Source organism: Acanthochromis polyacanthus, chromosome 2 (assembly GCF_021347895.1).
Source record: "Acanthochromis polyacanthus isolate Apoly-LR-REF ecotype Palm Island chromosome 2, KAUST_Apoly_ChrSc, whole genome shotgun sequence".
Taxonomy (NCBI): domain Eukaryota; kingdom Metazoa; phylum Chordata; class Actinopteri; family Pomacentridae; genus Acanthochromis; species Acanthochromis polyacanthus.
In genome coordinates, this window is record NC_067114.1 from 19,463,661 (window position 1) to 19,489,529 (window position 25,869).

The 25,869-nt window shown below is 43.7% G+C and overlaps 1 protein-coding gene and 1 long non-coding RNA gene across 3 annotated transcripts; both read right to left on the minus strand.

Annotated features, from left to right (window-relative positions):
• Positions 1-308: 308 nt before the first annotated feature.
• onecut1 (one cut homeobox 1) lies at positions 309-12,043 on the minus strand. 2 transcript variants are annotated; one of them, XM_022199537.2, is made up of 2 exons: positions 10,422-12,043; positions 309-6,026 (listed from the first exon to the last, which is right to left on the minus strand). In XM_022199537.2, the coding sequence occupies exons 1-2, from the start codon at positions 11,497-11,499 to the stop codon at positions 5,737-5,739; spliced, it is 1,368 nt and encodes a 455-aa protein (XP_022055229.2). In that variant the 5' UTR covers positions 11,500-12,043; the 3' UTR covers positions 309-5,736. The 2 variants fall into 2 exon arrangements, with proteins under 2 accessions (XP_022055229.2, XP_022055230.2); XM_022199538.2 differs by having other exon boundaries at positions 10,437-12,033.
• A 712-nt stretch (positions 12,044-12,755) lies between these two features.
• LOC127531583 (uncharacterized) lies at positions 12,756-23,614 on the minus strand. The gene is made up of 2 exons (XR_007938709.1): positions 23,252-23,614; positions 12,756-17,176 (listed from the first exon to the last, which is right to left on the minus strand). It is a non-coding gene; the product is annotated as an uncharacterized LOC127531583 (long non-coding RNA).
• Positions 23,615-25,869: the final 2,255 nt, after the last annotated feature.

Below are 25,869 nucleotides of genomic sequence, written 5' to 3' on the forward strand. Positions count from 1 at the left end.
ACAGCAAAATATTTGTAAAGAGATAAACACACTGATTCAAGATGAGTATTTTGGGAACACATGTTCATGTATTCCTGAAGACGGTGCACTCTGTACAAATGAACCCTGTGACCCTGAACAGTATTTACCACAACAACTATCCTCTGGTCGTCTGGAGTTATTTGTCATGCAGGTTTACATCCAGGATGCCTTTGTGTCTCGTCCTCTACTTCCTTATCTGATTTGAAGTTTCATTGATTGAATTTGCCTCTCTGAGCAAGAAAGGACAAAACCCACCCATCAAAAATAACAATAATAATACAAAGAGCCATTTTCAGAAGCTGGAAATACCAACAGTTTATTTTCTACTTTTTGTGACTACAGAAATGTTGAAACATTTGAACACTGAAAAAAGCTGGATGACATCATCACTTGCTTCTCAATTTTCTTTCTTTTTTTCATTTGCTTAGCAATCACAACAGATGATATTGCACGGCACTGAGAAAGCAGTAGCAAAGCCTGGGAAACAGCAATGACAAATCAAGTCATGAGACATGGAGTTATACATCTGAGAGTAACACCAACAGTATTGCCTCTCTGGCACACACGTGCTCGCACGCACGCACGCACGCACGCACGCACGCACGCACGCACGCACGCACGCACGCACGCACGCACGCACGCACGCACGCACGCACGCACACATCCACACACACATACACACACAGACTGAAAACTGAAGAAGCATTGTGAGTTGAGAAGGAGGTCAAAAAGAAAAAGCTTGACAAGAGCACAAGGCTGACAAGAGCAATGAGATTTCACTTTGAAATGCAAAATGAACTTCTACTGTATTCTATTCCTAAATGTCTATGACAACAAATATGCTTGTTTATCAAAACCCTTCAAGCATCTTTGTGTATGAATAGCTGGAGGACACCCCTCTTCGGGTGAGAAACTAGTTCCCCAGCGTAAGAGATCCAGATGATTGTCTTAGGCGCTGCAGTATTGTTATGAGACTTGTAGCCAAGCTACCCATCATATGGGAACTCCTCATGGACAAAATAAATAATAGATCATGTAAAAATAGGAAAACATAGGTCCACATTGCATCACCCATTCCTTCATTAAAACAGGCCTTTAAACGAATATGTAAGCACCTGTACTTTACTGAAGAACTTACACATTCTCCATCTTATGACATAAGGACTGCATAACATCCTGATGTAGTTTGTCATGTACATTTTGGTGATGACCTTCAGTCCTTGGAGACTCTGTGCTGTCTGAGCATGACAGAGAGGAAACAGTACTCACAGTATGGCAATTGACGCACGCAACCTACTGTTGTGATATGCACCGATCAGCCACACACATGCATACAGACCAGCAAACAGCATGATAATATGCAGTACAAACACATCTGACAATGGACCAAAAACACAGCAAAGAGATGCATGCAAATGAACTCACACAAACTTGCAAACCTCAGCAGTACTTGACATTTGAGTAGCACACTCGCATCCACAGACAGAAAAAGAAATGAGCAGTCCAAGTGATCATCCCCACACACACTCACACACACACGGATTCCTTGGTAAGGTTCTTTGCAGTTTTATTAGACTTTGCTTATAGTCATTACACGAGTACGTACCAAAAGAACAGATACTAGATGGAGGAAGGCGGCAGTGCCACGGCAATAAAAACAGACCCAGCTCCGTGGCACAGCCCCTGGCAGACCGGCTGCCCAGCCTACACTCCACCTCACTCTGTGTATGAGACAGCAAAGTGAGCGGGGCTTGCAGCCCTCGTTTCAAATGCTTCAGATTGTACATTGACCAGGAGATTCCCCACATGGTAGAGTAAGCTTGCCTACATAGCCCTACGCCTTCTACATTCTATACCCGTGCGAATGGCAAATCAAAACTCAACAAGTCTACCTCACAAATGCCAGTGCTTTTCAACATTATACATATTTTTTTTCCAATTTTTGGTTTGTTTTAAAAATCTTTGGATGTGCAGTAATACCCATAAAATAACTGTTTTTAAAAAGTCAAAAGAATAGAAAAAACACACACACGTACACACTGCTTTTGCCAGCTGTTCAACAAAGTAGCTCCTGTATAACTTTGTCTGCATTGGCAAATCAACTGTCTGGGTTTCTGGCAGTGTTTAAAACACACATTGAAATGCCGGCTAGGATTTAGCTGAAGAAGAATAAAAACTACTCCTTTGTTATATCTAAGCGTGGGAAATAAGGCTGTAACATAAACTGTCTTTTTTGTTTCTTTTTTTTTTCCAAAAACCTACTATATACAAATCTAGAGTTTCTACAAATGCATAAATTAAAGTAGTGGTTAACCAATACAAAAATGCAATTAAATTAAAATCACAACACAGAAGTAGAGAAAAGGGAAAATATGAACACAATATCACAGCAGTTGGTTTTACCCTGTAAAAGCAATAGTCTACCATCATAATATTGGCATAACCCAATGTCTGATAAAAAATATGCTTCTCCCTCCATCCCTTAAGTTTCATACATCAACCCTGAAACTTGTCCTCCGTGACTTGAAAAAAACTACTTCAAAATAGATAATCATACAGCTTTTTGAAGTAACAATAACAATTACCACACAAGTGGAGTTCTGCCTTACTCACAGATAGACGTCTCAATGCAGAACTCAAAGGAATTATTACTATGAGGTATTCAGAGACATTGGTAAAGACATGCACGGCCAGAGTGCTGGACCTTCCTACACACAGCAGGGAGACGAGGAAGGTAAAGGGGGAAGGAGGGATGGAGGGATAAGGAGGGCAGAGGGGAGGAAAAAAAACACAAAGACCTTTGGTTTAATCTGTAGAAGTGGACAACAGAAATTCCTTTGGTATGTTTTCATTGCATGGTTGCGCTGGCGAAAGCACCACGGTGTGATTTAAAAAGCAAAAAGAAAACCTTTTCCTTGTTTCTTCAGTAGTGGCCCTTCTACAGGCTGAGGTATTCACAGAGTCAAAGGTGAGAGGTCAACAGCGGTTTAACACTTTGGTTCAAGCAAGGCACTCGTCCTGGGAGTTTTAGAAAGATTGCAACACGTCTGCTTCTACTTTCAGGAACATGTCTGCCTATAGTTGAGTCAACAATTCCGCCCATGTTTATGTCAGGTTGTCTGCCTATTGTCATGGGAGGATGTCTGACCTATTTATTGGTTCATATTAACAGCCTATAGATACACACTAAGATGCAGGGCCGAATGCAAATGAAGCTGCAAAAATTGTAACTGGTGGGGTACTGCATCAAATTCATATTGATTATTCGGAAACAATTCATGAACCAAACATAAACTTCAATTTTATATATTTTTTGGCTTGACAAAATGTCAGATTTGACATTTTAACTGTCTTCTCTAGTCACATAGTGGTTGACATTAATGCATTCCTGTTGCTCACGAGCACAAATCGCACCACTAGCAAGTTAGCCGTACCCCACAGGCACCTGCATGGTGTGTATCTAAGGCTAGATCAGCACATCTACCTATAGCTACATCAGCATGACTATCTATGGAGCTGTAATCAGAGCACAGATGAAGCAGGAGCACGCATAGCAGGGGTGCATGGGTTGAGTGCAGGTGGGAGGGGGCAGGAGGGGAGAAAGGGGAGAAGAAAGGATAGGGGAGAATAGAGAGGAGATGGGGGGAGGGGACACATACATCACACATCTTTTAACACCACTCATAGAGGCCGTGCAATGAGAAAAAATCTTTGGTTATCTTTGGTATCATCAAAGTGATAGAAATCACGTATGGAACTTGAGTGAGGTAGCATCTTTGGTTCACACTATAAAACATCAACAGGTCTTGACACATTTTTTTTTGTTTCTTGTCGTCTTTTTGGTTTTTTTCTTCTCTCGGAGATGAAGAAGCAGCGCTCTCTTTCTCTCTCTCTCCCTCTCCCTCCCTCGCCTCTCCTTCAGCGCTTGTTCTGATGAATGTAGAGCTGCTAACCCTGGCCATGAGGAGGATGACGGCAAGGGGCCAGCTTAATATATCTAATGCTATGCTGGGCCAGCCCTCTGTAGTGCTTTCCTCCTAGTGCTGAAATGCATAGCTTACCAGGAGAGCAGAGGCAAGAAGTAAGGGGGGGGAGTGAGGGAGGGCGAAGAGGGAGGGGGGGTTGGCAGCAGGCAGGGTTGGGGGTGCTTTCGTATTCAGGTGACGAGCTGACATTGCTGTGTAAGCACCTGAAAGTGATTTGATCATTGATATCATCCCCTCCGCCCAACATCTTTGATGAGGGGATAAAATCAAATACGCATGAAGCGCACGGGGGGATGATGGAGCGACGCTCAGTGCTTATTATTAAATTGGTGACGCGGTTTGTCCTCAAGAAAACCCCATCAGAGGCTGTCTGTCTCCCTCACACAGTGTCAAGACCACACACAGAGCTCGCGTCTTCGCTTCTGCAGAGACGACAGCACCGACTAGATTTGTCTTTGATTGCCAGCTGCTGGCATTTTGAGCACAAAGTGGAGCTACAGCTGTAGGCATTAGCAGATTTACAGAATAGAATGTATCTGAAATGATTACTCTTCACAATGCGCATTTACAGTAACATTCAGTAGAGTGATTGTGAATTTAAAACTGGAATATTCGCTTTGATTCCAGAAGGCATCTATAAGGCAAATATCAATAGTTCTTCTTTCAGGTTTACGTCATATAATATCTCCATAAGCAGGGAGCACAAATTTAAGTATGACTCAAAATGTTGTATGGACCATGAGCAGTAACATTCTCATCTTTATGTCTTGTAACTAACAGTCTGTCTCAGGAGGTAAGGGAGGAAAAGAGGTAAAAATACTCCTATTCACTACAAAATATACTCTTTGGTCAGATTACTTCATAACATGTTCGTAAGCGGTTTGTATTTCTAAGCTGCATGAGAGGCTTCAGGGTGTAGAAGGCTTTGGTTTCACTCTCTCTCTCTCTTTTTAAAAAAAATTATTCAACGCCTCAGCATGTTGGAAGAAAGCACTACCATGTGGGTTGAGGTTGGGGTGTTTTTGGTTTGGTTTCGGGTATTTTTGTTTTGGTTTTGGGTTAGCAGTCTACGCATGGACATTTCCCCTGTTTGTCTGGAATGCTTGATAGAAAGACAGACAATCGGACAGACAGACAGGCAGACAGACAGTCAGACAGTCCACGCCACCGATCCAAACAAGGTTGCACAACAATCCAGTCGCTCCTGTAGGATTATTATTTTTTTCTTTAAAGTTGATTGGCCAATCCCACTGGAGCTCCACATTCTGGCTGTTTTTCAAGGGTGTGGACAGCTGCAGATCAGACTGCCGATAGGCTGATTAAACCTCCATTTTTAGGGACCCATCATTAAAACCAACCAATCAGATTAAAGATAAGGATGGCGAATGATAGATTGATGCTGGGTGGGGAGGTGAGGAGGAGGGGTGTAGTAAAGCTAGAGACCAGTGACAGTGAGTGTGTGTGTGAGGGGGCGGGGGAGTAAAACTATAGTCTTTTTGCAGTGTGTTACACATAAATGTGTTGCTGAAACAAACATTGTAAAGCAGGTCAAACAAGAAGTCTTTGGTTTGTTTTTTCATCTTTGGATACTATAAATATCAATATAGTACAGGTTTAAGGGCAAAACGTTGCTTCAAGGTCTTTTTAAGTTTTTCTTTGTTTCTCTTAAGTTTTAAAGCTTTTCCACCGAGGTTGAGTCAGTCCATGAGTTGGTCAAATCAGTCCATCTTCAGGCTTTGGTGCAGGCATTGGGGCCAGAATTGGCTGAGTGACCAGAGCCGTCGTCCACCCATTTGTCTAGGCTCCGGCGGCGTGCGTTCATAAAGAAGTTGCTGACTGTGGCCAGCTCCAGGCCCAGCTGCTGGGCGATGGTGAGCTGTAGCTCTTTGGACGGACGCTTGTTCTCCTTGAAGATGGCGTGTAGTGTCCTCCGCTGCACGTCTGTGAACACCAGCCGGGGCTTCTTGGTCACGTTCCCCCGCTCGCTTCTGCCGTGGTCCTGCTCCTTACGCTTACATGCTGTGAAGGAGTCAAGAAGGAGACAGAGGCATAGATTGTTTGTGAGGCAGGCAACAAGATAGAAAAGACAAACATCACACCTCAACCTTGGATTTAAAAAAGCCCTGAGTGAATGATGCAGTCCTTCATCACTATAATAGCCAATATATCTGCAGGTTTTCATTCTAACTGTGCCACACTGATGTGGCTGTTAAAAGTCAATATCAAAATCGATATTCATCCGATGTGATGTTATATAACAGTCATTTTTGACCAATTTTGATATATTGCTTTCAGGTCTTATGAACTGAAATGCAGATAAAATAGCTAATCCTTCCACAGATGCTCATTCTATGACTATTCATGCTCTTTTTAAACTTTATTTATTACTTCAGTTTTTATGGTAAATCTATACTTAGCGATTTTTTTTGCATTTGTCAATTCTAAAAAAGATATCTTAGAAATAAGCATTAAAATAGCCATTGTATTGTACCACCAGCGAAAATCATCAAGAACCAAATGGGAAACTAGTATATTTAGAACTTCAATGTGTTAGAAACATAGGAAATGCTTTGCTGTTATGTTTTGTCTCATGTTGCTCATGAGAAATGCTAAAACAACCTGCACAGCATTTTATGAATGACAGCTTTAGCCTTTATAGATCAGTAAAAACCAGCTGCTGAAAACAGAAAAAAAAAAACTTCTCATCATCGAATTAAACTGTGTACATTTTATCCTTGCATGTAATCAGATACTGCAGTACTGGAAAGAGTACTGATAAAGTGGTTTAAGTCATGAAAGGCCTCAGTGTGGCCACACATGCTGATGGGCTGCTCTTCATGTCTCTGAAGATTTTCTGTAACATTTGAGCTGAAAGGTTCTTGCAGCAGCCTGCATGCTGGAGGCAGAGCTGCTTTTTCTTTCAGACACGTTGTCATTTGGCAAACCGCCAGGCTGCATGGGAAATAATAGTGGAATTACACTCCTGCTCGTTTCGTCCTCCTGGGCTGGTCCTGGTGGAGAGCAGCCAGACAGGGAGGCTGCCAGCCGGGAACAATGAGCGCTGTCCGTGGTGCTGAAAGCAACCCTACGCCCTGATCACCAATGAACGAATGAACCAAGCATCATCTAATACCGGGAAGACAAACTTGAGAATCCATTTGACAACGAGACAAAGTTCCATTTTAAATGATTCCATTGCTTTTTCGTTGAAGGATTTTCTTTATGAACCCTAGCACAGCCCTCCACACTGAGCTCCAGAGACCAGGAGGGGGCAGACGAGGGCTGCTGGATCCAGCCTCAGCATGTGGACTCACTTGGGAAATGAATGAACGGTGTATTCTAACACCAAAACCCCTCTGAAAAGCAGCTGATTAATTTTTTTTTGAGAAGAAAAGGTGCACGGGAATGAATAAAAGAATTTCTGTAGATGACCTCATGGTGGAATCTAAATAGAAAAGTCAGTGAGATTTCAAACTTAATGTGTAAAAACATCAACAAAAGTGCAAATTAAATCACCTGAGCGAGGCAGTGCATTGACAAATTATATATTATAAAAGGAATCTGTGCACTGATTATGAAAAGGCTGCACTGATGCACATTTTATTGATCCTTTTTTATGTAGCTGCTGCAGCATCCCCTTTAAAATGCAAATTTAATTAAGCAGCAACAAACATGAATGGGGCATTATAATAAACAGGATTATTCAACCAAGCTGATTTCTGCAGATGCCACCTCATAACCTCATTTGGAGCGCCTTTCTCCACTGTGTGCTAAAGTACATTACAGCGGCCTGTTGGCATGACCATAAACTGGAATATAATTGTGCGTATGAACAGCTCGGTGTCTCCAGTGCAGGTAAATATTAACAGAGAGCCGGAGCTTTTGGTGTAAGGGCTGCTATAAATCAGCAGCAGTGAAGGCCACTCAGACAGCAGGAGCCACCACAGAGTAGCCCGGCCCCGGCACGGAGGCCCGGCCAGAGAGGCAGCTTTCCCAGGGCCAGGAGGGAACATAACAACGGCCTCATTATCAGGCTAATCACACACACACGGACAGGTACACATACACGGACACACACTGCTGCTGGTCCCGGCTAATCATTACAAACACACAGATAACTCCACACACTCAAACAGACTACACACACACACACACACGCACACACACACACACACACAGACACACACACACACACACACACACACACACACACACACACACACACACACACACACACACACACACACACACACACACGATGTGAGGATGGTTGTGCGTTTCATAATCTTACAGAGGACAGAGGAGAACAACAAACAGGACCTCTGTGCTGGAAATGTTGCAAATATGCGACTGGAAGACAAACCTTCTTGTTATTCTGGCAATAATCTGCGTGAAAATCGACTGCAATCACATAAATATCCACGTAAAAATGAATAAAAAAATACAACTAACATTGAATTATGAGTCTGCAGTCACAGCTGATTTAAGGTCAAATTGATCCACATTTCTAAATGAATTCGTCAAATGTCAAATTAGATTTACTTACTTCTATTCTATTCTATTCTATTCTATTCTATTCAAGCAAATTCAGATGGGTAATTGAATACGTGGGAAAAGCAGAAAAGGCCCGAGATTAATTTCAGAAGCCTAAAATCAATAAGTATATCACATCTACTTCAGCACACGATCACATATCTAGTTCACCTCGGAACGGACGGATCAATAAAACGGCGCTCAGACTATTCTCTCCAAATTAATTTAGTTTTTAACTGTAATTTTCCCCCATTCTTCCCCCCTCAGCCTATTTTCCGACGTTTTTTTAACGCAAACCTATAATTCGATCACTACTTTTTTAAAAAGTGTTTTTTAAATAAATTGCGATTCAAACATTTTCTTTTTTGTGATTTTTTTCACATTAAAAGTTGAGGCAAAAACAAAGCCAAGCCAGAAATGGTGAGTAGGAGAAATAAAAGAGCAGTTAACACAGGTCTGGTGTGCTTATTTTCCCCCAGTCAGAATGAAAATTAGTTTCTATTAGTTGCTGGTATATTTTTTTCGTCTTTCGTTAATCATGATCAAAGGCAAAAAACTGCTTTCAAAAGTCAAATCAACCGTTTTTCTTCCTCATTTGCAAAAGTCAGTGATAAAATCTCATCTTCCACCCACACAGACACACAGCAGCAGCAGATGGGAAAACTGCAAAATAATCAATTGCGATTACACTCACAAACATACGCACTCACACGCACGTACACACAGATACTCCAAATGCACGCACTTTCCACCGTGTAGCCTCACTTTTCAGAAAAGCCAAAAAGCCCATTTGTAGGTCATTGATTGGACCTATAAACGTTAAAAAAAATCCATCGGCTGCTGTGAACGCGCATGTGTTATTTGGGCCTCAGTGCGCGCCCTAATTGACTCATGCGTACCTTAGGGACAAATTAATACAGAGGTCTATCAGTTAATTAGAGAAACCTCAGTGAAGACAGGCTGAGTTTACGAGCAAAACACAAACACGTGCTCCCTTGTCTTTTCTGTAGTGAAATTAAAGCGGGTAATTTGACCAAAGTGACTTTCAAAGCCTTTTAAAAACCTCCTAAAAACCTCCTAAATAACGCAGCTCTACAGCTTCACCTGACATTTAAATTTAGTTGATCACACACTCTCAACAACACGTGCACACACGCACACTCTCCCATCTCTCTCTTTCTGTTTACACCAAGGACAACACCAAAAAAGGCCCGATCAGTTCCATCGACACCAAAATAAACACATTCCTAACGATTTCTGGGAGAAGGATCAGTTTACGCACACAGTCCAGCGGTCGATATTTTGAGGTAAAATGACATGAGCACTTGTTTCACACGAGACCAAAAATCAGTGCAGGGACAGAAAAGGGATGCGTATTGATATCAGAACGCTGTTTTGTGCTCTGGCATGAGCCTGGTGAGGGACTTGTTTTTGGCTGTTGACCAGACAGCAGATTTTCCCTTTAGGTAGAAACTTGTCAGATTTGGAGGGCACGTCTAAATAAATCCTGGTTCACCAAACCTTAAAGCATTGTTCCTCCCTGAATATAAATAATTAGACTTCCAGCATCTTTTATAAATGTTTGATTTCTGGAAAGAATAGAGAGATTAGAATGTTTTTATGAACTCTTAGCATAGAGGGAACATTTATCCTGAATGCAACCTTTGTGTGAATGAGCATGGACCTCTGAATAGCTGCTTGTTTTTTTTTTCTATTCTAGTAAATAAGATCAGTTTCCCCAGCCCCCTTGACCTGTTCATTGCTCAACATGAGGTAACATTCAAGGCCAATGACCCTCTGTGCTGAACTGTCAAAGCGTCTGTTTTTTTCTGTGCAATACATTCAAAAGATAAAAAAAAGCAAAAAAAGGGGGGGCTTTACCGAGGCTTCGCTCACCTGCGAGCCTGAGCGCACTCATGCGTTGGAACTCAGGCTCCTGCAGCCATTTCCACATGCGGCGGAAGGTCTCCCTGCCGGACTTGAGCTTTGACCAAGGTTTGGGGTTTCTCAGCAAGTCGGACAGGGTCCCCTGGGACCTGCAGAGGACCCGCTGGGCAAAGATGGCCTGAGGGATGCTGTAGCGCTTCAGCTCCGTGGTGATCCTCTGCGCCACCTCTTTGGTATTCACCTCCTCCATCTGTCCCCCAGAAACACCACCCCCTCCACCACCGCCCCCTTGCTGCCCGGGCCCGGAGGCCTGCTCCCGGCTGTTCCCCAGCCCCTGGCCGTGCCCCTGCGCGCCAAGGTGGGCGTGCGGGTGATGGTGGAGGCCGTTGATTTGTACCATGCCCGCCGAGGAGCTCATGTGCTGCTCCGCGTGTCTGCCCAGCATGGCCGGGTGGTGAGCCTCGAACCCGCTGGGGGTGAGCATCTTCTCTCCAGGCATGGCGGCACCGGGATGAGCATAGGGAGGGATGCCGGCCTGCGTCGTGTGTATGCTGGCCAGACCGGAGCCGGATAGCGGGGAGAGGCTCTGGCCCATGCAGGGGTCCTTGTGATGATATGCGGGATACAGACTGTTCATGGGCGCCAGACTCCGGTCCTCCCGCATCAGCGTGAAACTCCCGCTGACGTTTCCGGGGATCCTCTGGTGGTGATGCGGGTGAGGATGGTGGGGATGGTGGTGGTGGTGGTGGTGATGGGGTGGAAACTTGTCGGACACGGTGGAGATGGGGGGTAAGGGCTGCAGGGGGGTTAGGGTAGTGTAAGTGCTGCTCGCACTCATGCCAGGGGGGGCTTCACACATGCTGATGGCTGGGTGCAGGTGTCCGGGGTGGCTGGGGTGATAGTCTCCAGTGTCCAGCAGGGTCGCCATGCCCATGGCACGGTGGCTCAGACCCCGGGGGCTCGGACGGGAATGCGGACTGTGGCCACTCAGCAGCTCTCCGTGACCGGCCACAGACTCATGGCTCACTCCGTGCAGGTCGCCAATATTCTCCATCGACAGCTGTGCGTTCATGATCCGGGCAGCGCTGTGGACAAACCATCTATCTGACCTACCGCAGTTAGCTGATGTCCAGAAGTCCTCACGTCCAGGAAAGTTCAATTTTCTTTTGTTGCTTTTTCTTCTTCTTGCAGTAGCCTCCTCTGCTATTGCCTCTTCTCTGTCCTTCTATATGTGATTATTCTCCTACCACTGTCGCTGTTTTGCAGAATGGGAACTCCTTTTATTCCGATTCCCCCTTTATTTTTCTTGATATTTTTAATGTTTATTTTTTCTGATTCTCTTTATAATTCAAGCCCCCCCACCGCCAACCAGCTGTCCTTGCGCTCCGGTCGGGTGCCGCGCCATCTCTCTAGTTGTGTGTCTCCAGACCCTGTTCCACCGCAGCACAGATCACCGTCTACACATGCGCACTGGGGACACCCATCTCCTCCCATACTCTCTCTCTCTCTCCCTTCTGTCTCTCTCTCTCCAGTATACTCCGCCCCGTTTCGTGACGTCAGCCACCTTATTAAGGAAGGGAGGTATCAAAGCACCTGCTAAAAGCTGCTATAACCTACATTCAGCAGCCCTTTATCTCTCACAGCTAATGCTAATAATGCAAATAGAAGTCTCCCTCTAATAAAATCCTCACTGGATCGACCTGTCCAAATTACCTGGACGCAGCTGCTAATGTTTAATTGTCAAGCGCAATTTGGAAAATGCTAAATTCATTAGGGCTGTAATGAGGCTTTATCTTCAGTCCTCCTTAAATCATTAACTACAAATGAAGTGAGCTTCCGGGTTCATTTGGAGTTGATTTTTAACTAGTGAGGTCTGGGATTCAAAAGAGCTCCAATGAAAAACGTCTAAATTCCCCTTAAAGGAAGCAGAAACTGACCCACCAGAAATGGCACACAATGCGCATTGCCTGAACTGGCAGCTAAAGGACTTCCATCCTGTTTGTATTCATATGCATCACATGGGATCCATTCTAATATTAGTAGGCTACTTCAGCTGCACTCCCTGAACCCCCCAGCCAAATATATGGCGGTTTAACCAAACGAAGAAGACCGTACCTTCTCTTTTGACAGAAAAAGATGAGCAGATGTGTCTATTGTTCAACCATTAGGCTTAACGAACCAAGCCCAGCATATGTGTGTGTGTGTGTGTGTGTGTGTGTGTGTGTGTGTGTGTGTGTGTGTGTCCTATTTGGAAGAATCCTTATGTTTGGGAATTATTCTAGTGGCCAAATGCACTGTGATATTAAAAATAAAACTCCCACATGTCACTTTAATTCAAATTAAGCGATTTTTATTGAGAGAAGATTCCAAACGAAGGCCTGCAAATGGACACAAACACAGCAGTTGTGAGCAAATCCAACATGCTGACACATGACATGACTGCTATACCCATGCGCTGTGGTCGTGCGTTATGCGTCAAGCTCTCCAGAACCTGCAGCCTGATCAGAGTCGGGCCCCCTTCGCTTCCATGTCAGGCGCCGTTTAGCCTAATAGAGCGGTATATAAGCGCAGGGCGTCCTCAGCCGGCCTGGAGGTGACAGCTTGCAGCGGTCAGTGTCCTTCTGGACCCCCCGCTGAATGAGGGACATGTCAAAGGTGACGCTTCAAGACTCCCAAAGCCAACATCTGCGGGGGGACAGATTAACCTTTCAGACTTTTCCCTGTCCTGGACCTGCTAGGGGCCCCGCATCTGTCAGGGCCCCCCACCCCACCCACAATAGAGCCAGCGCTCGGTTGAACGAGTTGAATAAAAGAACAGAAAGAAAAGAGAGAAGAAGTTAAACTGTCTCTGATGTGAAGTCAATGTCAACGGCGTGTGTGTGACGTGTGTCGAGACAATGGGGGCCACTAATTCCTCGAAGTGTGGCTGCCCAAGCGTGCACATAATGGACTTTGGAGGCCGGCAAATGGAGCTCACAACAGGGAAACAAAAACACCGTGAACAGAATTATATTAATGTTAAAAATAGCTCCACTGTGTTGGGAAGTAGCGCATCAGTTTAATCTTTTATTATTATTATTATTATTCTACAGCCAAACTATAATTCATCTTTATGGTAATCTATAAAATAAAACAACTCTGTCTGACAGTGAAACTTTTATTTATTGCGCTTTTACGCACGGGGACAAGCGAGATGCAGACGGAGATGAGTACGAAAGGTTTGGCCTTACTTGGCAGCAAACCTCATCTACACATTCTCATACGGATCGATAGGCTCCTGCCACGTCTGCACGACCGGAGCTGTGTGTGTGTGAGTGTGAGTGTGTGTTTATGTGTGCTGCCTCTCTATGGCCATTGTGCAGAAATAGGCCTGGCCCTACGAGCCTGTGACATTTGCTTTGCAGAGAATGTAAGGGACACGCTTTTCTGAGCACTTCTGAAAGAGGATACATTTCAAGCGGAATTCAATTCAATTAGTACAAAGGAAAAACCGAGGCACAGACCAACAAGTAGTGCAACACAGATCTATACGTGCGCATGTGGAAATGTAGGCGAGTTTAGAGGGGGAGGGAAAAAAATCTATTCTCTTTTTCGTTTCCATGGTCAAATCTTATACAAAAAGAAACGAAAACAAACAAACAAATATTGTGCCAGAGCAAAAGTGAGAGCAGGGACTGGGCACCGAGAGCCACTGTGTCAATTACTTACTGGTTTCACACTGATTATTAATCTGGGGCATCATTCCCGTGAAGCCCACAGCAGCATATCCGAGCAGAAACAATATAATGCCTCGCAGAGAGGACCGTGGATCAATATTTCAGCAGCTCTGCAAAATGACACAGTGTTGCAAGCCTTATAGATGTTCAAAATGACAATTACAGCTTGTTTAGGAATAAGCCTTTTGCTAAATGGCATCTGGTGAAACTAAACTTTTATAAATGAGCCTACTTGAGTTGGGCCTGTCTGGTCATTTAAGGCGCATGAACTCCTGTAATATAAGGGCGCATACATGTGGACAAAGTGAATTGGCCTTTAGAAAATAAATCACGCTGCTCTTGCTTTTTTTTTTTTTATCGTTTTGAAGCAATAAATTAATTTACTGGTTCACCTTTAAAATCTGCATGCATATGATGCTTGTCTAAATTTAGATTAAATGGATTTAGAGTCACATCCTCTTGACGATGATTTTAAAGCCTAAAATATTTGAGAAGATATGAAATGATTCCTCTGTTTTTTGTTGCTTTTTATGTGCATTGCAGCGTTGGTGACTGGCCTTTACAGCATATTTGAAGTATAGGCCTTGAAAACACAGCACACCGCGCCAATCAATACTGAATAAAATTATAATTCCTGGAGGGACTCGAGCTAAGGCCTGCGATTTGTTATAATAAACAAACCCCAAAATATCTGTTTTTTCTATATGCACTTTGTCAGTGGCATTTTAGGCGTGGCCCATTTTAATTATTGTGCATTTGAATGAGGTGATTATTTACATTATGAAGTTATTTCTTACAGGATTGCCAGCTTGTTTACAAATTCAAATACTATTAAATTCTATCGTTTTAAAGCGTTCTCTTTATTCTGCGCCCGAAAAGCAAATATAACTTAGGGATGTGAATAATAATAATAATAATAATAATAAATACAACCACCTCACAGGCGACAAACCAAAATGACATTAACAGCTTCAGAGAGATAATCTTAATCTAATAATTTTTTTCCCTGTTTTTTTTTTTTAAAGCTTCTACTGTTTTAAATCCCATGAAGAGAATTCAAGACGAGCTGGTGTAAAGTTTGTTAAACAGCCTGAGCAAGTAGGAAAAAATAAACCTCTGGGCTGTAACAACACGACGACTGGAAGTTTAATCCCTGTGATTAAGGAATTTACTTTTTATTTCTCCCTAATTAATAATAAAAATGCCTTCATGGAGGAGCAGCAGATGCCGGACCTGCTGCCTTGCTCACGGGTAAATCAACTGCCTCTCCTCCTGTGTTATTCCGCGTCACTTGCTCTGATTCGTGCACTCATGTGAAATTAATAAGGCATCACTTTACATTAAGGTGTCCATATGCCGCCCAATTACTCCCTGTAACTTTGGTGAGACTTCAATTATGGCAACACAACCGTGTCAACGATAGCCAAACCAGCCCCACGAACTGAGCGCCTCGAACCCAAATGACTTCTTCCCTCCAACAGGCTGTGTGGCTTCAGGGACTTTTATAATCCGTTTTGCGGGATATTGAAAAGCGTCTTTCTAATTTGTGGGGAGATTTCTGAGAATGTAGCTTAATGCTGTGTATTTTTGGTGCCACAATTTCTCTATTTTTTAAAAAAAAGTGTCACTAATTTATCCCATTTTTAGAAGGCTGTATTAAAAACTTGCTAAGAAAAAACTTCTGACATTTTAACAAACTCATAAATACAACAGAACTTGTCACTGTTTTGGTAACTGGAAAAAAAGATCACACGACGTTGGTTTTACAATATGTCAATAATTTCCTACTTGCATAAATATTTCCCAGATTATACCAAACCATTCTTTATCATTTTGTGCCCAATCAATCGTGTTTTACTATTTAACGTTGCCTAAAATGAGATCAACATGTATGCTTGTTTTATGTGGTAACAACATGAGGGTGGGGCTGATTTCCAATACCTGACAGCATGCTTTGCGACACAATCATCCTTTGCGATGCGTTTGTTTTTGCATTTAAATATTCAATTCAAATAAATGCGCAAAATGCGTAAGGCCCGTTTCTATTTACCACAGCACCTCACCACACCTAAACCCTGGAGTGTGTGCGTGTGTGGACGATCATGTGCCACATATGTATCATTAGAAACACATTTCCTACGTTTAACTTTAAAATTCAACATTGATTAAACTAAGCTCGCATTTGAAATGGCAAAGCTTCAGCGTATTAAAACGCAAATCCATGCGCAATTCGTTGTAATATTGCCCACTGCGGACTGAGACAACATGATCACAGGAGCGTTTAATTAATCCGAATATTTAAATAAGAAACTAACAAACATATTTGCTATAAACTAATGCCAGAATGCAGATATTGTAGGCTAAAATGTGGCGCAGCTGCAGTGAGTTTCTGTGCAGATGCGTCACAGAAACAGTCTGAAGGTGTGCGTCAGAATCGGACAGCACCCTTTATTTCCTCCACGTCTCCTCTCAACAGGGTGCCAGGGTTCAAATGTCTGCATTTAAACTCTTCTCCTTCTTCTTCTGCGCCACGCATAAACACAGACATGCACACGCACGACCATCCAGCGCGCACACACTCATACTGTAGTCACCGACTTTACCGCAGGATCCCATTCTGTCCTGCATCTTTATCATCCCTCCATTCAGCAGCGCACAGACCGACAGAGCCTGAACATCAATTTACATAAACTCTTTAACTCCACATGCCAGTTGCAAATAATAAAAAAAGCAGCAGAGGATGAGCTGGCATCCCGGCTTCTCCTCCGTCGGTGTTTGTCCCAGCAGTCATCCTCCTCCTGCTGCGGTTCCAGCGGCTTCCAGCTCCTCTCCAGAGCCGCCACAGTCCCAAATCCTGACCGAGGTAAACATCCTGAGCCGCTGCGTGCGTGCCCCGTTTCCAACCGCAAAAATGTCTCCGTTTTCCCGCATAAAGCCTCTCTTTTCCTGCTCCGGTGCCGAGCTTCTCTCCGTGCTTTTCTCGATGCAGGCGCATTTGAATAGCTGGCCGGTGTTGTTATGGATCCGTGCGCACTGAAAGAGAATCAGTATGCAAATTGTTTCAGTATCAATCGAAAGGTTCGATCCGCCTGAGCGTCAGCCCCTTTGGCACGAGGAGCTCCTTTGCTGCATAAATGTTTATAATGATCCCATATATTAACACACACACACACACACACACACACACGGGAAGAAAATACTGGATTGTTACTAAATAGTGACTCATATTTTTTTTCAGGATAAATAAAATGTAAATTCAGGGATGCAGATGGAGCCTCCCTGACTAAGACTCAGACTTGAACACGTTTTTATTAGAGAAATAAACCCACAGTCCCATCAGGGCAGATCATGTATGTCCTACTGAAGTATTTATATGCTACAATTAATATTTAATCTTTTATTCATTTCATTTTTCTGTTATCACTAGAGGTTATGTCTGTGCATATGCTCAGATTTAATTACACCCTTGACATTTGATCAAGGCTTGAATTATATTGCTTATTTTGGCATCACACCACAAATTAAATTTTTACACACACAAGTGAAACCACTTGAGGTTCGCTAGTGCATGCTGAAAATGTGAAAAAACTCCTTGTTGTAGTCGTGTGGTTTGAATAAAGCAGCTTTCAGCGGGCTGTCACATTATCATGTGCGGCTGTGTCCGTTTGTCATATTCTGATGCAGTAATCTCACTAAGTCTAGCCTCCAGAGGAGAGCAGCAGTGCTGATAAACACACTGCAGAGGAGAAACACCTGGGCACGAGAGAGGAAATGGAAAAAAGGGAGAAGGTAAAATGAGTAAGGGGGGTGAAAACATGAGAGGAGCAGAACAGGGGAGAAGTGCAGGAAGAGGAGAAAGTGGAGCGAATAGGGGACGACATGAGTGGATCTGTGAGTTTAGGTAATCAAGAGGAGAGAGAAGATGAAGGAAAAGAGAGGAAGGGCAACAAGAGGTGAGGGGAAAGGCTACGGCAAGGGCAGGGAGAAGGAGAGTGTGGTCAGGAGGAGATAAAGCGTAGAGTCCGTTATCCATCTGTCCCAGGGTTAGAGTTTGACCAGCTGAGGGGGTCAGGGGTGAAGGGTCAGCGAACCCTTGGCCTGAGGGCTCCATGGTCAGTGCGCCGGCAGATACACACTGGAGACCGGATTATAAGGTAAATAAAAAAAAAAAATGAATGATTTCTTTCTGATGTTACCAAATCAAGGATTCATTTACTTCAGAAAGTTCAAATGAGCTCTCTCCACTTGTTTAACCTTGTTTACCGCACTGGAGATATTTAAAGATGTTTTAAACAAAAAAAATGAATGTGTTTATACAGTGTATTGTGTATGAGCATATATACATTTTGCCATTACTTAATTTGTTACATTTTGTTGACAACGGCTCAAGGTCCATTCAGTGGCTGTTGATGATCTCAATCAGTTCCCACGGTTTTGCCTCTTGTCATATTATTGCAGCTGTTTAAATTTCCATTTTCTTCAGCACACTTTAAGGACTTCTCACTCCAGATAGCTTGCAGATGTGCAATAAATACATATGTGTGTTCAGTTGCTGTTATTTCAGAGACTTGAAAAATAATATCTGGTGTTTTTGGTGATGGAAGCTTGTGTCTATGTACTTGTTTTTGTGAATCAATCAAGTTTCCACCTCTTCTTTCTATAGTGGAAAATCAAAAACATGCCCTCTTGATCTGACATATAATGTGTCTGAATTATCAGCATTTTAATTTTATTGTACTTGTTACATTGACATTTCAAAGATGTTAAAATGACTCATTTATGATGCATTACCGTACAGTAATAGTGCTCAGGAAGCTGAAACTCTCAGAAGTGGGTATTACTGTTTAAACTTTAATAACGCTTTGAACGGGAGTGTCCCTCTTGATCAGTTAAGATCTTCCGAGCCACTTACAAGAGGAAGTGCCATATTTAATAACTAGGTTCCACCTGTTAAAAGTGATGTGTGTGCAGCACACACTGTGTGCAGATTTAACAAGGCGCTCAGTGGTTAGGTCAAGGATTGCTGTCCTTTACTTGTGCCTGAAAATCTATACCTCAGAAAGGGGAAGGATTATATATTTTATGTCAACAACAGACTGTCCTCTCCTTTGTGTACGTGTGTGTGTGTGTGTGTGTGGCTGTGAGCAGCTTACCACTGTGCACAATAGGCCACTGCAAGCATGTGTGTGTGAAATCTAAGTATTGAGTGTCTATGTGAGGCAGATGGAAACTGTTCACCGATCAATGATGTGTGTTTTGACAAACACATCTAAACTTTTACATATGCAGGTAAACTTCTTTATGTTAAATCTGAATGTGATCTTTCTTTTTTTTTTTCATTAAGTTACTGATTAGTAGGAAACTCTGCCTGGATCAGAGAACCAATGTTAACCCCTGGATGCCTGACTTTATTTACAATTAAATAAAAAAAAGAAAAAAATTGTGTGTGTTTCTGCTTTCCAACTGATACTAAAATAAGCACAGGATTGTTAATTTATCTATTACACATAGACCATAGATACATTGATATATAATAATAACAGATATATAATAATTAGGTCCCACTCTGACCGGTCCTACGAGAAACCAGTGCTTGCAAAAGGTTCCGAGGTACGTATTGAATAAGCACAAACCAGCATTGGGGGAATGGATGCACTATCTCGCCTGCAGTCTGAATGAAAGTGGTTTGTTGTGAATTCGCGACAATAGGTGTCAAGGGGTTAATGTCAAAATTCCAATATCCGCTAATCAGAAGCAACAACAGAGTGTATTTCACAAAGGATGACTGTGAGTCGAGGTGGTGTGATAGCAGGTGGGCAATTCTCTCTAAATACCAACATGACTGTTGGATAGCAGTGAAATTATTTTTCAATTTGTCTGTACGTAAGCCTACAGTAAAGACCATAATGTTTCAGTTGATGACTTTGATAAAAATATTAAATTAGTACTTTTTTTTTTCAGCATGAAATTGGAAGCCGAGATTACACTGATGCCAGCAGCATTTCTTATTAGTTTCCACGCCTCCAACTGTCAAATTTGTCATTTAAAATTGCCTTTCGGCCTCTTTGCCTGAGGCCCAATTCTCACCACATATTGTAAATGCACCTGCCACCACTTTAAAATGCAGTTTCTAAAGAAATATTGTGTTTCAAGTTGTATCATGTATGTGAAGCATCAAAATTCAGGGATGTCAAGTGAACCGATTCACTCCGGTTGCTCGTAGTTGAGCGGTTTCCACCTTATAAATAATATGTACATGCTGATGAGAACAGGGGCTTCAGAGTCAGTCACTGCAGATAAATGTCTGTGGGTGAAAGCAGTGATGTGTGCGTATTTCTTGCTCAAAAATAGAATGAATCCTAACTAATTATGACATGGCGTGTCTCTGGGTTTGTGAGTATTTGTGTGTGTTTGGGTTTGTGAGGGGTGCAGGTGGTGGGATTAGTAAGGAAAGTGGCTGGGGTAAGGACAATGATAGCTGCATCTAAAAGAGGATTACACAGGTTCCCCCTGTCATCATGTACCTGCCATTATGGGATTACGGACACCACTTCCACCTTCTCCATTGAGCACTGTAGTGCAGGGCAAAGCCTTCCAAATACCTCCACTCTTATACAGGCTCAACAGCACAACAAGAAAGGGAATGGGGGTGGTCGTTCTCTCATGTCAGGAGGCGCAGTGCTGCCTGTGGGAAGCTGGGGTTTATTACAGGTTTTTGAATCCCATAATTTGATCCAAGATGCAACTGTGGACAATCAAAAAACAAACAAACAACACCCCCCCCCCACACACACACACACCCACACCCACAGGTGCCCGATAACAGCGCTCCATTCACAGACAAGTGCAGCTACAGACCCGCTACACACTATGTTAATGTGTGCATGAGGAACACACCGCTGATACACAAACAATGAATGAATGTGTGAATGAATGGAGCCATAACTGCCCACCATACACACACACACACACACACGCACTGTGTAACAGTGAATACTGATTTGGCACAGTCTCTCATGATATCTATTGTTCATTAGTCATTGTTATCCCGCTTTGATGTAGCTGTAATGGGCTTTAGATGTGTGGACCGGCTCCATAAAGACCCCTGTTTAGTAACAGCCACAGTTTAAATGCTCTTAATGTGCTGCCGAGGTGTGGGGAGGGGCCAGGAGCTGTAAATCACAGAGAAACGAAAGAGGGGGGGTGGAGGTGAAGAAAGGAGCGATTGGAGAGGAGAGAGGAGAAGAGACGAAAGGAGGGGAGGGAGGAGAGGAGGTTCAGGGACGAGGGAATGGAATCTGTGTGTGTGCATTCTGACGAGGCAGAGGGAGCCTCCCTCCGAAACTACAGACATGTTTACACAGCACAGGTTCACACAGTTGCACACGCACACGCATGCACACACAAACTGACTGCTCCCTCTAGTTAAGGTGGTCCTGTGTCATGTGCATGCTTACATTCAGTTTAATTCAGTTTAGCATTGAGCTCAGCGACAGGGGATCAAGCCGACTACTGCTAACCCAGATTGTGTGTGTGAGTGTGTGTGAGTGTGAGTGCTCTGCCTTGTTCCCAGTGGGGACAGAGCAAACAGACAGAGGCAGCTATCAGCCTCTCCATTGTATTCATCTGATCACTAATCTTCAATGGTTAAATCATTATCCATCCAGCACCTTCGCAAAGGGCCAAGCAAACACTACTGGGCTGTCACCAGGCAGCACCATCCCTTAATATGTTACTGACACACACGCACGAGTGTTACGAGATTCTGATGTTAACACCAGCTAACACACACACGGCAAAAACACAGAAATACAAGCATGTGCTTTACGTACACATCCACACACACTGTATACATGTACATATGTACAAATACACAAAGAGCAGGAGTTGTTGCCATCTCCAGGTCTGAGGGGCCTCCATCACTCCCAGCAGGATACTTGGGCAAATCTAATTGCAGGTAAATGTACAGTGCTGCTCTCTGTGGCTCCTGTGTGGAAAAGATGGGAGGAGAGGCCCAGCGACATGGTTAGTATTGGTCGGGATGACTGATTGGCCCTGCCCTAACTACATTAGACTGTGGAGAAGTGGCTGGCTCCCTTTCCCTCCTCCCCCTCCACAACCCCACTGCTCACCGCTGCTCCTCCACTCTCCTCTCAGCCCCTCCGCTCTCTCCGAGATGGCAGAGTGGTCGGTGGGGGCTTCGGCGAGGGCTACTACGTGGGGGCGCTGGGCGTGACCCGTCCCAGCCACGGATCCCTGCGTATCAACCTCCAATAGAGAAGCCCACGGTTGATTGGAGCGTATTAGCAGGCCGTTGGGCTGGAGGTAGTCCAGGCCCAGCGGAGGGCTCCACCATCTAAGATCTGATCAGAGGTTATTAGCAGTAAAGAGCTGCTGTGGATGAGGGGAGGAGAGACATCATTTACAGGGTCAGAGCCTGGCCGCACTGTGCCGGCTGGGCAGTGCACACACACACACACACACAGGGAGAAAAAAAAACACACACCAAGCTACACACACATGCTGGACAGTAAAGGGCAGCTCATTACTCAGTGAGAGCTCAGGTTTCCAGCGTAGACCTCTCCATTAGACCCCCAGTTAGGGAGAAATGAATGGCTGTAGCTTCTCCGCACTCATAAACCATCCAAGCATCCACTGCAGGAGAAAATGAGATACAAGTAAAAGGAGGGAGGGGGTCTTAGAGGTAGTGTGTGTGTGTGTGTGTGTGTGTGTGTGGGAGTGCTGAGGGGTCCTCGGGGTCTTTGAGATGGAAATGTCCAGCTGGCCGGCCGTCTGCTGCCTGACCCCTGAGCTCAAGGTCAAAAGCCAGGGCCCCCGACCAACTGACCGACATGCACACATACAGTACAGCGCTCACAATCTCTGCACACGCTCACCGTGTTTGTGTGTGTTTCCGCGTGTTTTCCGAGAGAGAGAGACAGAGAGGGAGAGGGAGCATGCACTCTGCCATGTGTGTGTAATTGATCATTTAATCTGGCTGACATCATAATCCCCGACGCGTGTTTAACTAACTGGCTGACCGGCGGAGGAGCTGAGGGGCTGAGTAATTATCTCATCTGGATACATTAATAACGAAGCATCACTCACCGTTTCCTCGGCTTCATCACTCCCGAATCAATCACAGCGCGCGGCCGAGTGCGTTTGCATGTGTGAGAGAGCGAAAGGGATGGGATGCGGCGTGTGCATACATATGTGCTCGCACGTGCTCCTGTGTGTTAGCATGCAAGTTGGAGGAAGCTGCATCGACGCGTTGCACCTCAAAGCAGAGTGTCGGCCATCACACAGCCCCACCTGCAGCTGGAGCGAGCTAAAATGGAGACCGGTGCATGTGTGTGTCGGCTTCCGTGCATCTGCGGTGCCGTGTCGGTTTATGGATTTGTTCGGAAAGCCGAAACGCTAAAGAAAAAAAAAAAGAAACCACAAATCAACAATCCTGGAGGTAAAACAATCAATGAATCTAATCGAGAGATGAGAATATCAGAAGGACGTGCGGTGCGCGTCAAGGAACGAGCATATCGTTTTGTTTCCAACTGAAGTGCACATTCAAAGCCAATTGTTCAAAGGACAGCGGACCACACAAATGCCAATCAAATTAAATGGCAGCTGAAACAAAAAGACGCGGATCTATGCGCATGTCCTTGTGTGTGTGTGTGTGTGTGTGTGAGTGTGTGTGCTTCAGGGTCTTAGGAAAATTATTGCTATTGATTTAAGGCGGAGAAACGTGGAAATGTTACCAGATGGGACATTTAGCTGTGAGTGGCTTCGGATGAGACAAGTCATCCTCGAAAGGCCAGGGCAGAGAGAGAGATGCAGCGGATGCACATCAAAACACCAAACGCTGTCCAGACCTGCTCTCAGGATGAATCCACAGTTCACCACCAAAGTCTGAGGTATATTCACTCAGGTGCATGGATATTTCTGCTATTTCTTTGCTGAAACATGTAAGTGTACATCCAGTGACGTACGCTTTTCTTACTGCGTACACATGTCATGAAGCTCAGGCTTGGTTTGTCTTACTTGTGTGTGCCATAGAGATCTGTTATTGACCACTGAACATGAGTACTGTGGTTTATTTTGAGCTGATCCATCATACAATCTAATTTTACAACATATAGAGCAAAAACTGTGCAGTAAGCCCCAAATGAAAATAGTCAAACTGCCTTCTTTACTCCTGTTTCTGTAATTTTTTGACAGAAGCTGCAGGGCTCAACTCTGTTAGGAAAAAAATGACTGTGTTGGAGGCTGAGAGCCACAGAAATATGATGAAGATTAGAAAGTTAGAGACAAACGAACAGACAAACTTCACATTTTTTAAAGTATCTTTTTTTTTTTTACATTACATTAAATACAGATTAAAGGTGAACAGGAGCTGAAAGGCGCAAACAGCACAGCATCAGAGTCTCTGCAAGTGAGCAGAATTCAAAAGCAAGTATCATTAGGTAAACAGTGTAGAAAGTGTCTTTACAGAATATACCGTACTACAGAAACCTGATTTCAAGAGCTGCACATCACTGGACAACTCATTGCGGGTTAATGAATTGAAATTTGAGATTAAGTTTGCCTTTTTACACTATATAAACACAAAGTGATAGTGGTACATTTCCATTGAAAATCACCCTCAGAATTCACCTAAATATGACAACCTTTAATTTTCTGTATTAAAACTGCACATTTTGTTTCATTTTTTAAAGTTCATCCAAGTTGAGCTAAACATTGAAGCAACATCATGCTGTTCTATTATCCAGTAGAGTTGTGTAAGGTCACTTTGTTCTGTAAAAACTCAGGGAGCGAGGCCTTTCCGTCCTGCCTCTGAAACCTCTGCAGGCTGAGTTATGTTTTTAGAGCATATTGTGCCTTTATCTGTCTGTCCTCGGTGACCACTGACCGCTGTCCGTCTGTTCTGGTTCAGGTTAGGACCCTCTCAGTAGAGCTGTTCAGATTACACCAACAGCTCAATAGAGACAAACTCAGCATGCTGCAGCACACACACACACAAACACACATGAACACACACACGGACACTATTGTTTCCATCACTTCAGAAGACTTTATGCTGACTTACATTAACTTCCAGGAAATTTACCCTAAATGCAACAGTTACTTACCCACTGCGTGAACCGTAACCCAAAACTAACCTTTCTCTAATCTTAAACCAAGTCTTCACCTTAAAATTGAATGATTCACATTCACGTGGTGACTTCCTCCAGCATCAGTAACAAAAGCACACTCACACACTCTTCACAAACACGGTAAACTGTATATGAAGACATACATGCCTGCACATATACGATAATTCAATTGAAGTGAACCTAAATAAATCTGATAATCTGCACACACACACACACTGACGCACACACACGCACAAAGAAAGCCTGGCAGTCTGGTGTTCTTCAAGTTAATTTGACACAGAATCGATTTGATCCCTCGTCATCTCAATAATGATAGAAAAGATGCTAAATGCAATAGAATCTCTGAAATCTAATATTTTGGGGTCAAATCGTTTAATGAAGAGCAATCTGACTCTGGACTTTCACCGTTCGAACTGCACGCAATCTATTAGGATGTTGTTTTTCCAGATGCTTTGTTGGATTACGTTAAGATTACAATCACACAATCCGTAATCGAAATGGAAAAATCAAAACCAGCTATCACGCTCACATGCACGGGCGCATCTATGACAGTAATATGTGGACAAACACCAGATA